A 15230-nucleotide genomic window follows, 5' to 3' on the forward strand; every position below is an offset into this window, starting at 1 on the left:
CCCCTCTGGGACATGCCGATGCTATCTTTGGGACAATCCATCATGATTATTGAGTAGACAGTCTTTCATCAGACTAACATCAGTTCTGTTCTTGAATGGATCTTTTTAATGAGGTGGTGTTTTTCTCTTTATCTAAAAGTTTAAAGATGCATGACACATGAAATATAAAACTACCTTATTGTCATTTATACAATATCCATTTAGTTGAGACGTAACTTCAGCGCCTGATTATCACGTCACCAACAGAGACTGATGTCTCACAAATGCAGACAATGATGGTTTTATATATTTTTAGTGTGCTGCAAAAGAGACAGACCACACACACGTATCTTTTGCACAATTTCAAGACAGACATGTTTTTATCCGGAGGAGAAGAGCTGGCTTTGATTGTAGCCCAGTTGAATAGCAGACGTAATTGATAATCAAAGAGATTATGTCTCTGATCCTCAGCATCTGTTACATATTACAGAGACTACGCTGCACAGATTATGCCTTGCATTGAAGACATGCCACCAATTATTCAATCCAGCACTTTTACAAATAGAGCCTGCACCTGTGAACCTGTTTATTTGCAAATTCTTTCATTGGAATTACTGAAATGCCATCTGCGGTGGAAATCAGCAATTAAATGTGGCCGTGGCTCAATTAATTATTTAATCCTTTACATGTTTTCACCTTGAACATCACACGTGTGAACACAAGTATGTTTGCACCATATTTTACAGGCTTAAATCAACATGTTTGAATGTAAAAAGCGTTGCATTTGAATTAACAAGCGTTTCAGTTTAGTGTATTATAGCTAAAATGCTTCATGCTTGGTGCGAGCTGTGCAACACTTCTGCTGGCTTGTCATTAATTGTTAGCAAGACGAAGAAGAGTTGCCATGTCTGTCTCTTAAATTTGAACCACAGATGTTTTTCCCCACACAGTTTCCACAGAGGAGTCATAGCATTGATTTTGCTTTGTGGGAAGTAACATGCAAGTCAGTAAGGGGCTCACCCCTGCTCTGAAACAGCCCCTAGTTTGAATTTATTGAGAGCCTTTTGAAAATTTTGCACCATCTTTCCACGATCCATCAGCACATAGGTGTTGTGCACATAATGCCAATGTGATATGCGCTATGGTTGAACTAGTGGGTGTTCTTGTTTGAGGCTTGTCTTGCTGATGTTATTCTTTGCCCAGAGCTAACTATGGAGCAGTGAAGCATTGCTAAAATGACACAATATGCAAATTATCTTCTGATGCATTTTGTAAATCACATGTTTTTTTCAGATTCATCAAATAAATGCAGCAGAAATTGACCTTCAGCCATATTATATCCAAACTGTGGAGGATAGTATGGAGATGTGTGGGCGGTGTGATGAGCCAACTGAGCGCCAGAAGGTAGAAGGTAAGAATGGGAAATGTGACACCAGAACCAGCTTTTTCTCCTGTTCAGTTTTATCTTTACACAGGGAACCAGTGTGTCACTCTGGCTTTGTTCATTTGTTGTGGGCAGAACTGAATCTGAGTTGCCAGGTTTATCTGTGTCCACCAGTCTCAATGGCCAGCCTGTGGTCATTCGCTGTCGATGAGCTCAGCCTCATGATCAGCTTCCTGAAAGGACTTGTCTCCGTTTTCTTCTGTCTGCAGCTGTGTAATGGCAGGAGCTGGGCTCATTGGCTTTTAGGTGTTTGTAGAATTGTATTGCTCGCTCTTGGATCCTAATTTAAAGTGTAAATTGGTCTATTTTTCGAGGTTGCATCGATTGTGTGTTGTTTCTGTGGACTCAGTACTGTGTGTTCTTACCAGTTTCATCCCGTTTTCAGGAAACATCACTACCACATAGTTGAAATCTGTTTTATTATGGATTTGAATATTTGTAGCGAGGCTCAGGTTGGGATAGGTGCTGAGATTGTTTTATGGCATAGAAAGTCCTCCTTCCTTTGTCTTTCAAAATAAGAGGCCCATAGATGTAATTTGTGTTCAATAGATTTAAACAATAAAGTCTTATCATGTGTTATCTTAAAATATAAGAAAACCTCATCATGTATTTAATTATATTTTTTATTATTACCATATTTGCATCTAAAATAAGATAAGATAAGATATGTCATTGCGTGCAAGAAAAAAGTAGCAGAAAATTTAAATATTATTTTACATACTGAGGGAGCTGTGCAATGCAAAAAATCTGGTGGTTTGTAGTAAGACAGAATTGAACTTGAACCAGATCTCTGTAGCCCACGCCTCACCTCTGCTTGAGGTTAGCAGCTCGAGGCTACATAAGCTGCTATTAGAGTAACACACCTGCATATCCAGCTGAACTGTTGGCCGTTGAGTTGTATTGTGTGAAGGTTTGGTGAAGGAAGACTAAAACATGGGATAAGACAGATGATGCCTCTGGTTCTGCTGCATCAGTTTCATTCCTTTTCTTCTTTTACTGTCCATCATGAGTCTAAAAACTGTCCACTTCCACAAAGCATCCACGTTGACGCCTGTGTATACACTCAGCACTTCTGTGTTATGTGTGTATTTGCTTGTTTCGTGTGCTGTTATGACTCATCCAAGGTGTTGGCTGAACTTCATTTAAACATCATTTGCATGCGAGCTTAGAGTATCCAGCCACTTGTGTAAAACAAGCACCTTCCCTGTAATCCAAAAGAAATCACACTGGACTTGTGTCTCAATGTCTGTATTTCTGAGATAACCTCCTTGGAGGATCGAATCAAGACATTTGTTTGATAGTCCGAGCAAAATGTTGGTATTTTTTGTCCAGAACAAGACTGGCTGCAGCAGGCAGACCTAGTGTTGCAGTGCAGCACACAGAGGAGGAACAGTGCCAGTAATACATATTGACCTCTAGCCATCCAGTTCATCAGAGCTCTATAGCTTTCTGGTTTAAACACAAACAGAGACTCGGGTCAGACAGGTTGGTTAGTCAAAACAAAAGCATTTAATTCAGTTTCAGCGTTCTTTGAGACGTTGTTTACAAATGATAAAATCTTTGGTGCTCTTGTGCTCATTGCAGACATTGCACAATTAAAATGCTTCACCACAGGCAGAGTGTGTGTCGCGTTAAAGGCAAGTTAATCCATTAAAGCATCTCCAGTTCAGTGAGTGGTGTGTAATTATTAGGGCTGGTGAGCACAGCCTTTATGGACTGTGACTCTCTCAAAGAAAAGGTTGTCAGTGTAATCATGTAATTAAACAGAAGAGGCAAAGTGCCAAAGTGGAACGTTTATTGTGTGTGTATGTGAACTGAAACAGAAAAAGTGCTGTTCTTAGTTGCAGATAAATAGTTTGAAACATTGTGAAACCATTGGAGACGCTGATGGTTAGGAACTTCCTATGCATGTAGTGAAATCATGTCTCGTTTTCTTAAGGGCCCAGTGTTCTGCAGGTGGCAGCTGATGTCAGTTCCAGTTTAAAACGTGACGATGTTGAAAGCGTTAACAGATGTCAGGTGGTCGGTTGCAGTTTGGTGGATTGCTAACAGGTGTTTGTGGTCACAGCAGCAGGATATGCTACTTTCAAAAGACATGTCAGTGATTATTACTCCGACAGAGAGTGAACTAAGAGAGGTGCACAATGCCCCCCAGTGGAGTGAATGGGAAAATTGTCTCAGTAGTACCACACTGAGCAGAGAGTCCTCTCTGCCTTTTATTTATGATGAATGTGGAATGAATGGTTGGACTGTGTTCTGCGTTAGCACATTAAAATTCACCAACCAAACAGCTGGCAAGGGTACATTTGACCTTTTTGGTTACAACAGGTCCCATCTTTTTTGAATTGCGCCATGTACTGAAAGTTTTTTCCTGGGCTTATCTGCCTTTTTCAACAGACAGTATGACTCATAAAAGCAATTACTGACAACATTAATGATAGTTCAGTTCCATTTATGTCCCCCAGTGAGCCAACATGCACTGTATCAGGACCCTGGAGCTAGCAAATGTAGACTGAATATAGTAATCATTAGTCATCAGTTATTAATTACACTGCTTTTCTTTCTGTGTCAAAGTTGGCACTGTGAGATAAGATTATATTTTCAGCATCACAATTATTGTCATATTACTGAGCCCTAACTATAATATACCCTTTTCACATACAATAGAAAAAGCCTTGATGATATTAATAATATGAATGGTGGCTGAAATCATTCATTTAGTGTCAGGGTCTTGGTATTGTACAGGCTGCCTTAGTGTCACACCATCATGAGTCACGTATCCATATATCCAAAGGTAGTGTGGATTTTAGCTGAATTTCCAGAAAATCTGAGAAAGAAAAACATGAAGTAACGTGTATTTCCATCCACTACAATTATGAAAATGGTAGGAGTTGAGCACAGTGGGATAAGTAGTAATTCTCCAGTTGGGTGGGCACAACAAGATGGCGCTATTAAAAGAACCCAAGTTGAAGCTCAGGCAGTGGAAAACCATGTAGAAAACATGATTAAAATATGGCTTTACTGTTTGGTTCATCTGTTAATTTGAGGACTGTTAGAGTTTCCTCATTTGTCTATGCATATCTGATGTTTTGGTTGCACAATATTTAGTTTCTTCACTAGTGCCACTCTACTGGGTGAGCTACCGGGCATCCCTGAGATATTTCAACTTTTTTTTCCAAATGTCCTGTCCAGTGATTTACTGAATCACAGATTTCTTTCTTAGATTCATTAGCATACAATTGTAGTCCCAAAGTCAATAAAGATCTTGTCAAGTTTTTATTATCATCAGCATTTTCAAAAATCATATCAGAAAACAAAGATAGTAAAACATCTATATATATTAATACATTCTAAAATATGGCTGGAGGCTCTCTACAGAGCTGATGCTGGATGCATAGGTGACCAAGCCTTTTAGACCTTGCTTTCTAAAATGTTCCTCTATTAATTGTTGCACACATCACAAAACCATTGCTTTAGACGTTACTCGTGAACTACTGCAGATTTTATTTCTTCCTGGGAAATAACTGACAAAAATCTACAGGAGAAACTGAAAACAGGTTCAGGTGCTTTGTGCTGCACACCAACATCTGGGCCAATAAAATCTGGGCAGCTTGTTCCCCTAGCGATTTAATGAGTGTCAAGAGTCTCTAATCAATACAAAGTTCTCCCTGAAAAGGGCTGCGCTGGAGGCTACTGATCACATTTTACAAAAGCAGTGTTGGGTTGAACACTCCAGCATTTTGTGAAACACACTTGTTTGCTGTCACATCCAAAGTTAGATGAGAAGATTCACATCAGTTTCAGTGGGAAGTTCTTGGCCTAGCAGTGCAGAAGAACTGGACACAGAGAGAAGGCAGATCGCCCTGCTATGTAACGTGTTTTCCAACAACTCCATAGCTGTCTGAAGGAGCAGTTTGCTGACACATTGAGGAAATGTGTCAGCAAACTGGGCAAAGGGAGTGCACATAGCATTCATTTCACAAATGAAATTCATGGCATCCTCTCATCTGACTGTGGGCAAATAGACGGAAAACAAGCATTATTTTAAAGCAACATCATGTCACTATTTAATCTTGAAGTAATACCTTCAGTTGTAACAAATGCATGCACAGTTGTCCACATTTACAACAGTAGTATATAAGCAACTTGCACGAAGAAACTGTCTGGGCACCAAATGGCAAAAATCACCAATTGTTACATAATGTTGCTTTAAGATTTGTATTTGCATGTGCATGATGTTTTGTGGGATGTCACTGCTGTAATGGCCTGATTAGTTTTATTTTATTATCTGTTATCTGAACCCATTATATTTTCTAATCTTACCACGCAACTCTTAGCATGAGAACAGGGTATAAAGGGATGTAGAGTGCAGTATGGTTTAAGGCCCCTAGGCAGAACGTCAGAGAAGCACTTTCTGAGTTACCACCTGGTACATTAAATTGATGTATTCTTCATCAAATGCTTTAAATATGCTCCCCCTTTGATTTCTCACATGTCCCTGATATGGATATATGACATTTCTGCTGATAGTCTTTGTTCCCGAACAACTGTCTGATCTCTGTAATACTACATGTGTTACACATCTATCTCAAAGAATGTACTGCAGTGTTTGCAGTGATGTTGGATTTTGTCCTCTTTGCTAAGTATTGCAGAGGTGCCTGAGACAGTACGGTCTGTTTGCTTCAGTCCACTTCATTTGCTTCATATTGTGCCTTTATGGAAGCTCTAAATGGTCTATTAAGATGAATGAAAACACCGCTGGCAGCAACCATTCATGTCTTTGAGGACAATGGTGCGTTACCTCCGTGGTTAGAGTGACATCACTGATGGTTCTTATAGAACATGTCAAAGCTGTAAACAAACACGATGGGATTGTTGATGCAGGTTACAGAAGTAAGATCCAGATAAACGTAGATGGCTACAGTCATCTAAACCAAATGAAGTTAATTTTGTGTCTATAAATATCCTTTTTTTTAAAAAAAAGAAGAAGCCAAAAGATGCAGCCACACTGATCCATCATTGTCTGTGTTTGTGTTTCCCTGCTTTGCAATCAGAGTATGTGAATGTTTTTCAGGACTGAAGCGTCCTTCACCGCCAGATTTATATCCCATCTGATAAAAAGACAAATTGGAAGAGATCTTCTCAGATTTTGGAGATATTTGTTCTATTTAGCAAGTGGAGTTTAGCAGCAAACAAAGCACTAAATGCTCCTTTTGTCGCCATTCATGGCCATGCTTTCTGAATAGGCTAAACAGAAAATGTGTCATGCGGCAACACTCTTTAACACAGTTCCCGGTGAATGACTGGGATAATCTTTCAGGCACCGCTAGTCATTTTCACTATTCACAAATGAAGCTACATTCAGGAACATTTCCATCTTGCGCTTTTTCACACATGCCATGGCAATGCTGCAATAGATTGGGCAAGGGAGAGTCCAGCAGATGGTGGTAATGCCACACTGTTGGATGCCAGCCACCATAAAATTTAACAGAAGAAGAAGATGGGGCAAGGATGGATCTACATGTACACAGCCCAAGACATCTTTTGGTGGAACATGGTGGACCAGGAGACGTTTTTGTCTGGTGCTCTTGTAATGGATTTAATATTCAACAAGTTTGCGAGACAAGTTATCTTTTTTTGTGATATACTTGGAGCGTCGCAGATTGAAATGCGTTATCAGTGGGCTCTGGTGATTGGTTAGGTCGCTCCACATCAAATTGTCTTTTGTCAGATGGATGTAATCTTTTATGTGCTTGTCCCTGCAATGTCTCTGCTTTCATTCATAACACAACTGTACTGGCACTTTCCCTAAAACTGTACTAGGTGGGAAATGGACGGTACAGATTTCCCTGAGTATCGATCCTTGCTCACATTCACACATGACCCCATGCAGGGAATGTTGACTGAGCAGTGTGGCTGCCCTCAAAGATATTTGGTACAATAGCTATGTTGAATGAAGTGTGCCTGAAAGATTGGACGGCCACTGTCTTAATCCGTAATCACACATTTTCGCCTAGTATGTGTTGTTTGATGTAGGCATTGTCATTTGAAGGACAAAACATTTAACATACATAAGAAAAACCACACATACAGTATCTCCCTAAAGTGTTCACTTCTTCCCAATTAAAAAAAGAAAAGAAAACATGGTATCGGGCACCTGGCAGCTAGTATAAAAACAAGCAGGATAATGTAACCCAGTCAGTCCGCTTCATTTGAGCTGATGGAAGCCAGTCCTACACCCCGTCCTTCTTGCTTCTCTTTGAGGACCCTGATTGAAAGGGATCAGTACTCCCAAAGAGAAGATGCATCAACGGTTGTACCGTCACCCATGAGCGTACCCCCTTGGTCTCCACGAAGGTACTTGCCATTGGGGCCCTTGATGGCGATGCGTCCATGTTCCAGGAACTCAAGGAAAAAATCCTCTGGTTTTTCTCCATCTGAGCACACTAGGCCACTGCTAGAGACATACCAGAACTTTCCATTCACGCCTGCAGGAGGATATCAGTGGATAATATGTTAGCCATTTGTTTGAATTAACATCCATTGCTATTAAAACTGGATACAGATATATTGATTGTCATGCAGAAATCCAATCAAACTGCAACAACTTCACAACATTAATTGCGCATTAGAAAGGCTTTTTGGCAGAAAGGGTGTGACAAAAAACGTTGGCATTTAAAGACCTGGGAATGAGAACAGATTTGAAATTCAACATGTGAGAACACTAACTTCTTATGTTGTAGGCGCCATCGTTGAAGATCAATGAGAAAATGTCATAGACAGATCGATTTGCATCCAGAGTGTTGGAGTTTTTGTGGTGACACACAAAGCCATTCTCTCCACTAAGGATCAGCATGGGGCGGTTGATGAGTTTCATCAGGAATAATTCATCATCACCTGCAATGAAGGACAAATGCTGTTCAATTATTGTGCTTGTGGTACAGTACTGTACCTGTGGTGGCATTTTGAACTCAAGCATTGAATCTTTAGTGGCTCGCCTGAAAACACTTACCCACTGTGTCGCTGACAGCTGAGAGCTGCCCGTTCTTCTTTGTACACACATACTTTCCATTACTTGCTTTGAGTGCCACCCTCTGTCCTCGCCACTCGATGTCAAACATCGTGTTGACCTCTCTGGGAAAAAAAGACATGGATGGGCATGTTGGGGAGATTTAGGGAAGACGTGTGTGAAAACATGGACGAAAGCTCCTCCTTCTAAGCTATAAAAGCTACTTACACCTCTGTGGCAGTAGACTGGATCTCTCCGTGAGTCACTAGAGTCCAGTAGGATCCACCATTGGTCCTGAACATAGACTTTTTGCTCTCCTTATCAATCTCCATCTGAAAGGTCTCCATGTCTGTCTCCACATCCTGATTGGCTGAAATGCTCACTCCTGGTAACAAGGGATCACAGAGACATCCTTGATAACTGTGCTTGTGTTGAATAGAAATTATGAATTACAAAGTTGCATCCTCTTGAATGTCATTTACTCTCCCAGGCATTGCAGAGGAGACTTGTATGCATAATGTAGTAACCCAATGTTTGATTACATCCATGCCTTGGCTGTTGTGCCACGTAATATATCGTGCTACCTAAAATGAGTCATCCAAGGCTTCTGTCTCCTCCTATAGGCAGCAGGGACCATACATAAATTTCCCTTCTGAAACTGTGTGTACGCACAAAGACAAAAATATGCACATGCATTCTTGTTTCACAGATTGTGTCGCACCTGCAAGGTTCTTCTGTAGCATCAGAACAGCTATCATTCAGCACGACTGTGCCAGTGACTGTGCCACTTATTGAAATAGACTTTAGAAAGTGCTTCACAATTCAGGATAAAAATCTAAATATTAACAATATAATACTAATTCAAAATCAAATTTCTGAATCACCTTTGATTTGACAGAATGCTGTGTAGACTGCAAAAGTAATGATGCAATCCATGAAATTAAACAGTTTTCCTTCAGATCACATCTCTCACTTTATATTTGATCTCTGTGTTATATCAACTGCTGTCATCTCTGGAAAAGTGTGTGTACTTTTAGTGTAGTATGTGTGAGATACGCACATTCTCACTCCATATTATTCTTCTATAAATACCAGTTTTTGTGTGGTAAATGGCATGTTTTTCTTTTTTTTTGTGCGTATTGTTTATCTGGCTCCAGGTGCTGTTAGGTCACACCGCATTTTATTTGGCAGATTGATAAAATGTGCTGATGCTGTCATGTATGTGTTAATTAAAACCTACAACAAAAAACACATTACATCTTCATCCATTAATTTATTCAGCGTGTGTGCTGAATTATTTTGGTGCTTGATTTTGTGCAGTGCGAGTCAACACAAGTGTTAAAATTGTTATCCACTCCAGTCGGGGTGTCATAATGTGGCACACACAAATGTATGGTGCTATGGCATGGTGTTGCTTCAGGGCTATTCTGATGAGTCTCTAATTAGTGATCTAATGTAAGGGTATGGCCAAGTACAATAGCTAATGCTGAGATGACACACACTTTGACCCAATTTTCAGTTTTACTTTCATAGATTTATGGCATTTAATTGTACTTACTGAACACATTGAGGTCGCAGTGTTTTTCTCACCCTCATCCATTAATCTTGAAAGGTAATGATAAAAAGTTGTGTTTGCACCGTCACAGAAAAACTTAAGTTTTGGTGAGGTTGCAGTGGAGAAGTGAATATGCTGCAGGATTGGCTTGGAATTTGTTTTGCTCTTTTTGCCCCAGCATGAAAACATACCATTATTGGAACATGTTCCACCTTTCAAGTCTATAAGGTGTATAGAGTTTTTCGTACTGAGAAAAATAGATTTTTGGTTGAGGATCACAGGATAAATAGCCTGTTTTGTTGCCATCTTCAAGCTGTGGATGTTTCCATGCGTTGTATTATGAGCCTTTGCTCTTAAGCAAATTCCATGGAATTAGCTTGTGTGATTAGTTTTGCATATAACAGCAGTTCTGTGAATAAAGCTAAAACCAACACAGAATAACATCCAGAATCTTTCCAGTTGGTCAGTTAGTGCCCTGTTCTCCAAAACTGAGTGCCTCACTTCTAGTCAACCTAGTATTATATACTTAATCCACATGTATTACCTCTGTCTGGTGGGGTGTGTCAGGTGGGGGAGAATACACAGACATGTATAACTTCACTGTGTCTGCTGTAGTTCAAATTAGATGCCACAGAAATATCCTTCAACCTTTCTCTTAAGCCTGTTACAACCCTAATCCCCCACAGTCACCCCTCCACCCTTCCCGTTCATTCGCTTGCTGTAATTCCCTGAGTGGTGAAATGCAAAGCTGCACTGCAGGGCCCACTAAGCAGCTTTCAGTGCCTTGTTCCTTAAAAAACGAGGAACTGCCACAAGGCCAAACACTGCAGTTATTTGATTATTTGCCCTATATTATGAGGATGGCATGCCAGGTTGTTGAAATATTGCCAGGAGAGTGACCTTTTTAATGCAGAACTGTATTCTACAATATGGCTTGTAATAACTGCTAGTTGATTTAATTGAATTTTAAAACCTTAAAAGCTGCATCAGAACACCGTTTTCTCTCCTGTCCCCCCACGTTGTTTGCTAAATTTCACAAGGTGGAGCAGATTGCATCACGCAGGCTGACAAGAGACCTTGTAACTGATCTGTCTGGTAAGACTTGGCTGTAACTCTTTTTGCAGCTTATTGCCACACTGGCCAACGACAGATTCACATAATTTGGAAAAATTCGCCTGATGGGTGATGGTGATAGTGAGTAGCTGCAAGCCCTGAAGTCCATTGATGGTAATTGACACCCAATGGGGCACAGATCTGCCCTGGAGTCATTTGCACGCTGCTTAATCTTCAATGGACACACAGTGGAAATGACAAAGCCCATTACCACAATTACCTCCCCAGTATGGCTGTCAACCATTCTGGATCCAGCATGTAGGCAGCAAAAGCAACGCTTTTCTCTTTAGTAGCTGATAGATGTCACTGGTTAGCTTTTTTGGTTACTGTAATGGAATTCACTTTATGTCCACAACACCCAGCAATGATACTGCTCCATTCAGGACTGTACTGTATTCTTAGTTGGCAAAAGGCACACTGTGTACTCTACTTTGCTATGTTGTTTAGATATTTTAAAGCTAGACTCATAGCTAACCTCAATACCTAAATTGAGTAAGCTAGAAAAAAATTACACAACAAAAAAAACATTTATCTTCGCAACTCTATTTTAAAAAATAGTGCGCTGATTTCTGAAGGATCTGAAAGTGGTCTCGTCTCACATACTAACACTGTGGTAAAGAGCACAAAGACTGCAGCTGCATAATGATCGCCAATTCATAGTGGTGGAAATTGCTGTCATTTTGTCAAAAGCATCCCCCTATGCATTAACCACAATGTTATATTCATTCAAGTATGAACTAAGAATGAGAAGCAGATCTGGCTATGTTTAGAAATATTTTTTCGTGCCTATTTACTAACATGAACAGACTTTTACCTTACCTCATTTTGAATAGATTCAGGTTTCATTAAAATGTATTAGCACACAATCAAATTTCATTCTTTTGCCTTTCAACAATGAAAATCATTTCTGTTTTAATATTCGTGAATGCTCAATACTGGATGGTGAGCGTCTTGTCAAAATCAAACTCTCTCTTCTTACCATTACACAAGAAGGAGATGTGATTACATGAAAATATGCTTTTTTTTCTGCATCACTGGCTGATTACCTTGCTTGACAGAGACAAATCTTTTATTGGCGGCTTGAAAAACTACTTGTGGGTGACTCTCCTCGAGATCAAACAGCTCATCTTTTCCGGGCTTGGAGCATCGGCCAGATCGCAGCGTTCCTGTGGGACCCACTGGGGTCAGATATTTCCCATCACAGTCCTTAAATGCCAGCTTCCCAGATTTCAGCTCCAGTGTGAAGCTAGTATTATTGGTGTTCTCCTTCACCAGTTTGCCATCATTGCTGAGAAAGCGGCTGTCACAGGTCTTCAGGCTGTACTTGCCGTCCATGTATACCAAGGTAACCAAGGAGTCCACTCCCCAGGGAATGTTGCTGTCCACTGAGATCTCTCCATCTGAAGCAGACAGATGGGCATAGCGCTTCCGTGCTACACTGAGCAGACTGGCCTGTGGGTGTAAAGCCAAGTGGACGGCCCACAGCTCTTGTTCTCCAATGGCTTGGGCAAAGCAGGACAGGTAGTCAGCCGAGCCTCCAAAGTAACGCAGGTAAGGCTCTGACTGCAGTGCCCAGCGACCATCAGATTGGGGGACAATAAGGAAACGACAGTCAGGGTCAGGCTTCTCTGCCCCACATGTGATCTTCCCATCTTTGTCAGAAGCAAGATAGCGTCCCAGGTGGCTGCGGAGGAACACTACTTGACCATCTTGCTCATCCTGCTCTAAGGTCCAGATCTGTTTCTTCTTCAAGCTGATGCCCGAGGCATTCACCTTGAAGCCGAAAGCCTCAGCCGTCAGGTAGCGGTTCTCATAGTTGATGAGGCCAAACTGCAGCTTCAGGGCCCTGTTAATTCCGTTTGGGGGCATGCTTGAACAGGCCACACGTAAAGATTGCCAGTAAAGAGGTTTAGGACAAACAAGGGAACGGGTAATGAGGGAAAGCAGGCATGAGACTGAAAAGCAAAAATAAAATGCTTGATTTCTCTCCTCTTCTGTCTCTCAAGCCGTAAATTAGCTCCGCTGATCTCCCTTGACAGATTGTGCAGTGTTCCTTCCTTCTCCTGTCACTTTCTCTCTTCCCCAGAGGGTTTGCACAGGCACTTGCTCTCTGTTCCTTAATGAGTTAGGATTAAAATCAGCAGGACAAAGCACCTCAATCCAACAAGCCGCTGACGTCACATGCCAGTGCACCAACCGCGAACCTCCCCTCCTCCCTCTCCTTCTCCAGTACACACTCAGCACAGATTCATTCTCTATCTATTCCATATCTTCCCCCTTTTCTCCTCCACCCCTGTCTTCCTTTCCTGTAACTCACACTGACACACTCATTTGTCAACCTGACTCCCTATTTGTTGTTCCTCTCATATTTAGGTCCACATACTAGTAGCCACACCATCCAGCCCAAGGATTATCCTAGCTTTGATCTGCTGCCGAGCCACAGCCTAATTGGAAAATGTCCAGAGAGTAGAGGTGCTTTTGGTCGCTCCCCTGCTTCTCCTTCTCTTTTAAGTCCCTTTTTGAGCAGATTTTGTCTAAGATTGAGTTTTTCATGATTCAGTTCTTGTAAAGATGAACACATTTTGAACATTTCCCATCAATAAATAAGCATTCTGCTTGTTAGGATGTAAAGATTAGAATTGGATTCACAAAGGGCCTCTTTCACATTGCATTGGACCAAGGTTAATGTACATGGTTGACTGATTTAGAAGCATAGTCTTAACTCTCAAAGTAACACAAAGGTTTCTTTCTGAGAGATATTACAGCAGTTTGCCACATGCTGTTCCAGAGAGACTATATGAGAACATTATATTTGCTTCAAGTGTGCCCTGCGATCGACTGGCGACCGGTCCAGGGTGTACCCCGCCTCTCGCCTGTTGACGGCTGGGATAGGCTACAGCACCCCCCGCAACCCCGAAAGGGATACGTGGTATAGAAAATGGATGGATGGATGGATATTTGCTTCAAGTCGGCAGAGATATTTAAATATTTTCAGTCTGCAGGCTTAGCTGAGAGAAATTTGAATAACACACATTTGAATGTGCAGGCATTGCCCATTTGCCTTTCCTCCACTTTCACCCTATTTGATTCTTAACCTCTGTCTTTCTGATCCTTCCAGACCCACCTTTGTTATTCCGCCAGTCGATTGATAACAGAGAGCATGACTCCATGTCACATGACCTTTGTCACACTGTGCACGAAGATCAACCTTTGTAAGAGCATTACCACCCTCTTTCATTTCCTGGGGGTGTTGAAGGTAATGCCAAGGAGAACTGTGTTCAAAAGTGTTCAAACTATAGCACTAAGCAAAATTGTTAGGGTATTATTTCTACTCCATAATCTGTAAGTGCTGTAATCTATTAGCCATAAGACCTCAAAGCTGAAAAAGAAGCAGTTTGTTAAGCACAAACATAATTAGGAGGTCGATGTGTTTAAAGTAGCTAAAGTTTTGTATCCCTTTTGTTGCGGTTAGGTTCTCAGTGTTTAAATCACTGTCATTGTCACTTCTTTGAAGAGAACATCTGCTGTTTTGTATTGAAAGCCAGTCTAGGTGGGTTAGCAGCCAGTATGTGTCATCAGAGGTGTTTGTAGCTCAGATCCCATCCCATGACAGCAGAACTTGGCAGGGGGTCATGCACCATGTATCTTGGTCTGTTCCAAAAGGCCATACTCAATGGTGGGCTGAAAAGCCTGCCGTCATAAGTCCCTTTGACACACGCAGTCAATCCAGTCGATTCAGGATCAGTTCCTGCATGGTCATGTGTGAATGGGAGCAGGGATCGAAAAATCTGTATCACCAATCTCCCGCCTCAAGACCTAGTAACATTTCAGAGAAAGTGCCGTAGTGGCTGTATTGTGAATGAAAGCAGTGACACAGCAGGGGCAAGCACAAAAAGGCTTACATCAGTCAGACAAGCGAACCAATCACAGGACTCCGCTCTGGAGATATTTGAATCCACAACGCTCCAATGCTCTTTTAATGTAGCCAGTGTGTTTCTAATTCAAGCCGATCATGAGAAAACATAATACACAACGTTACAAGAACATTGGCTCCACACAAAAACAGCTCCTCGCCAGCTTTGTTCCTGAAAATCTTCTGCCAGGTAGACGTACGTACAGCCTGGCCCCAT

The 15230-nt window shown here is 41.3% G+C and overlaps 1 protein-coding gene across 1 annotated transcript; it reads right to left on the bottom strand.

Annotated features, from left to right (window-relative positions):
- Positions 1-4686: 4686 nt before the first annotated feature.
- fscn2a (fascin actin-bundling protein 2a, retinal) lies at positions 4687-13193 on the bottom strand. The gene is made up of 5 exons (XM_070981912.1): positions 12147-13193; positions 8661-8817; positions 8436-8557; positions 8153-8320; positions 4687-7911 (listed from the first exon to the last, which is right to left on the bottom strand). Exons 1-5 carry the CDS (start codon positions 12967-12969, stop codon positions 7706-7708), a joined length of 1476 nt encoding a protein of 491 aa, XP_070838013.1. The 5' UTR covers positions 12970-13193; the 3' UTR covers positions 4687-7705.
- Positions 13194-15230: the final 2037 nt, after the last annotated feature.

Source organism: Chaetodon trifascialis, chromosome 15 (assembly GCF_039877785.1).
Source record: "Chaetodon trifascialis isolate fChaTrf1 chromosome 15, fChaTrf1.hap1, whole genome shotgun sequence".
Lineage (NCBI taxonomy): Eukaryota > Metazoa > Chordata > Actinopteri > Chaetodontiformes > Chaetodontidae > Chaetodon > Chaetodon trifascialis.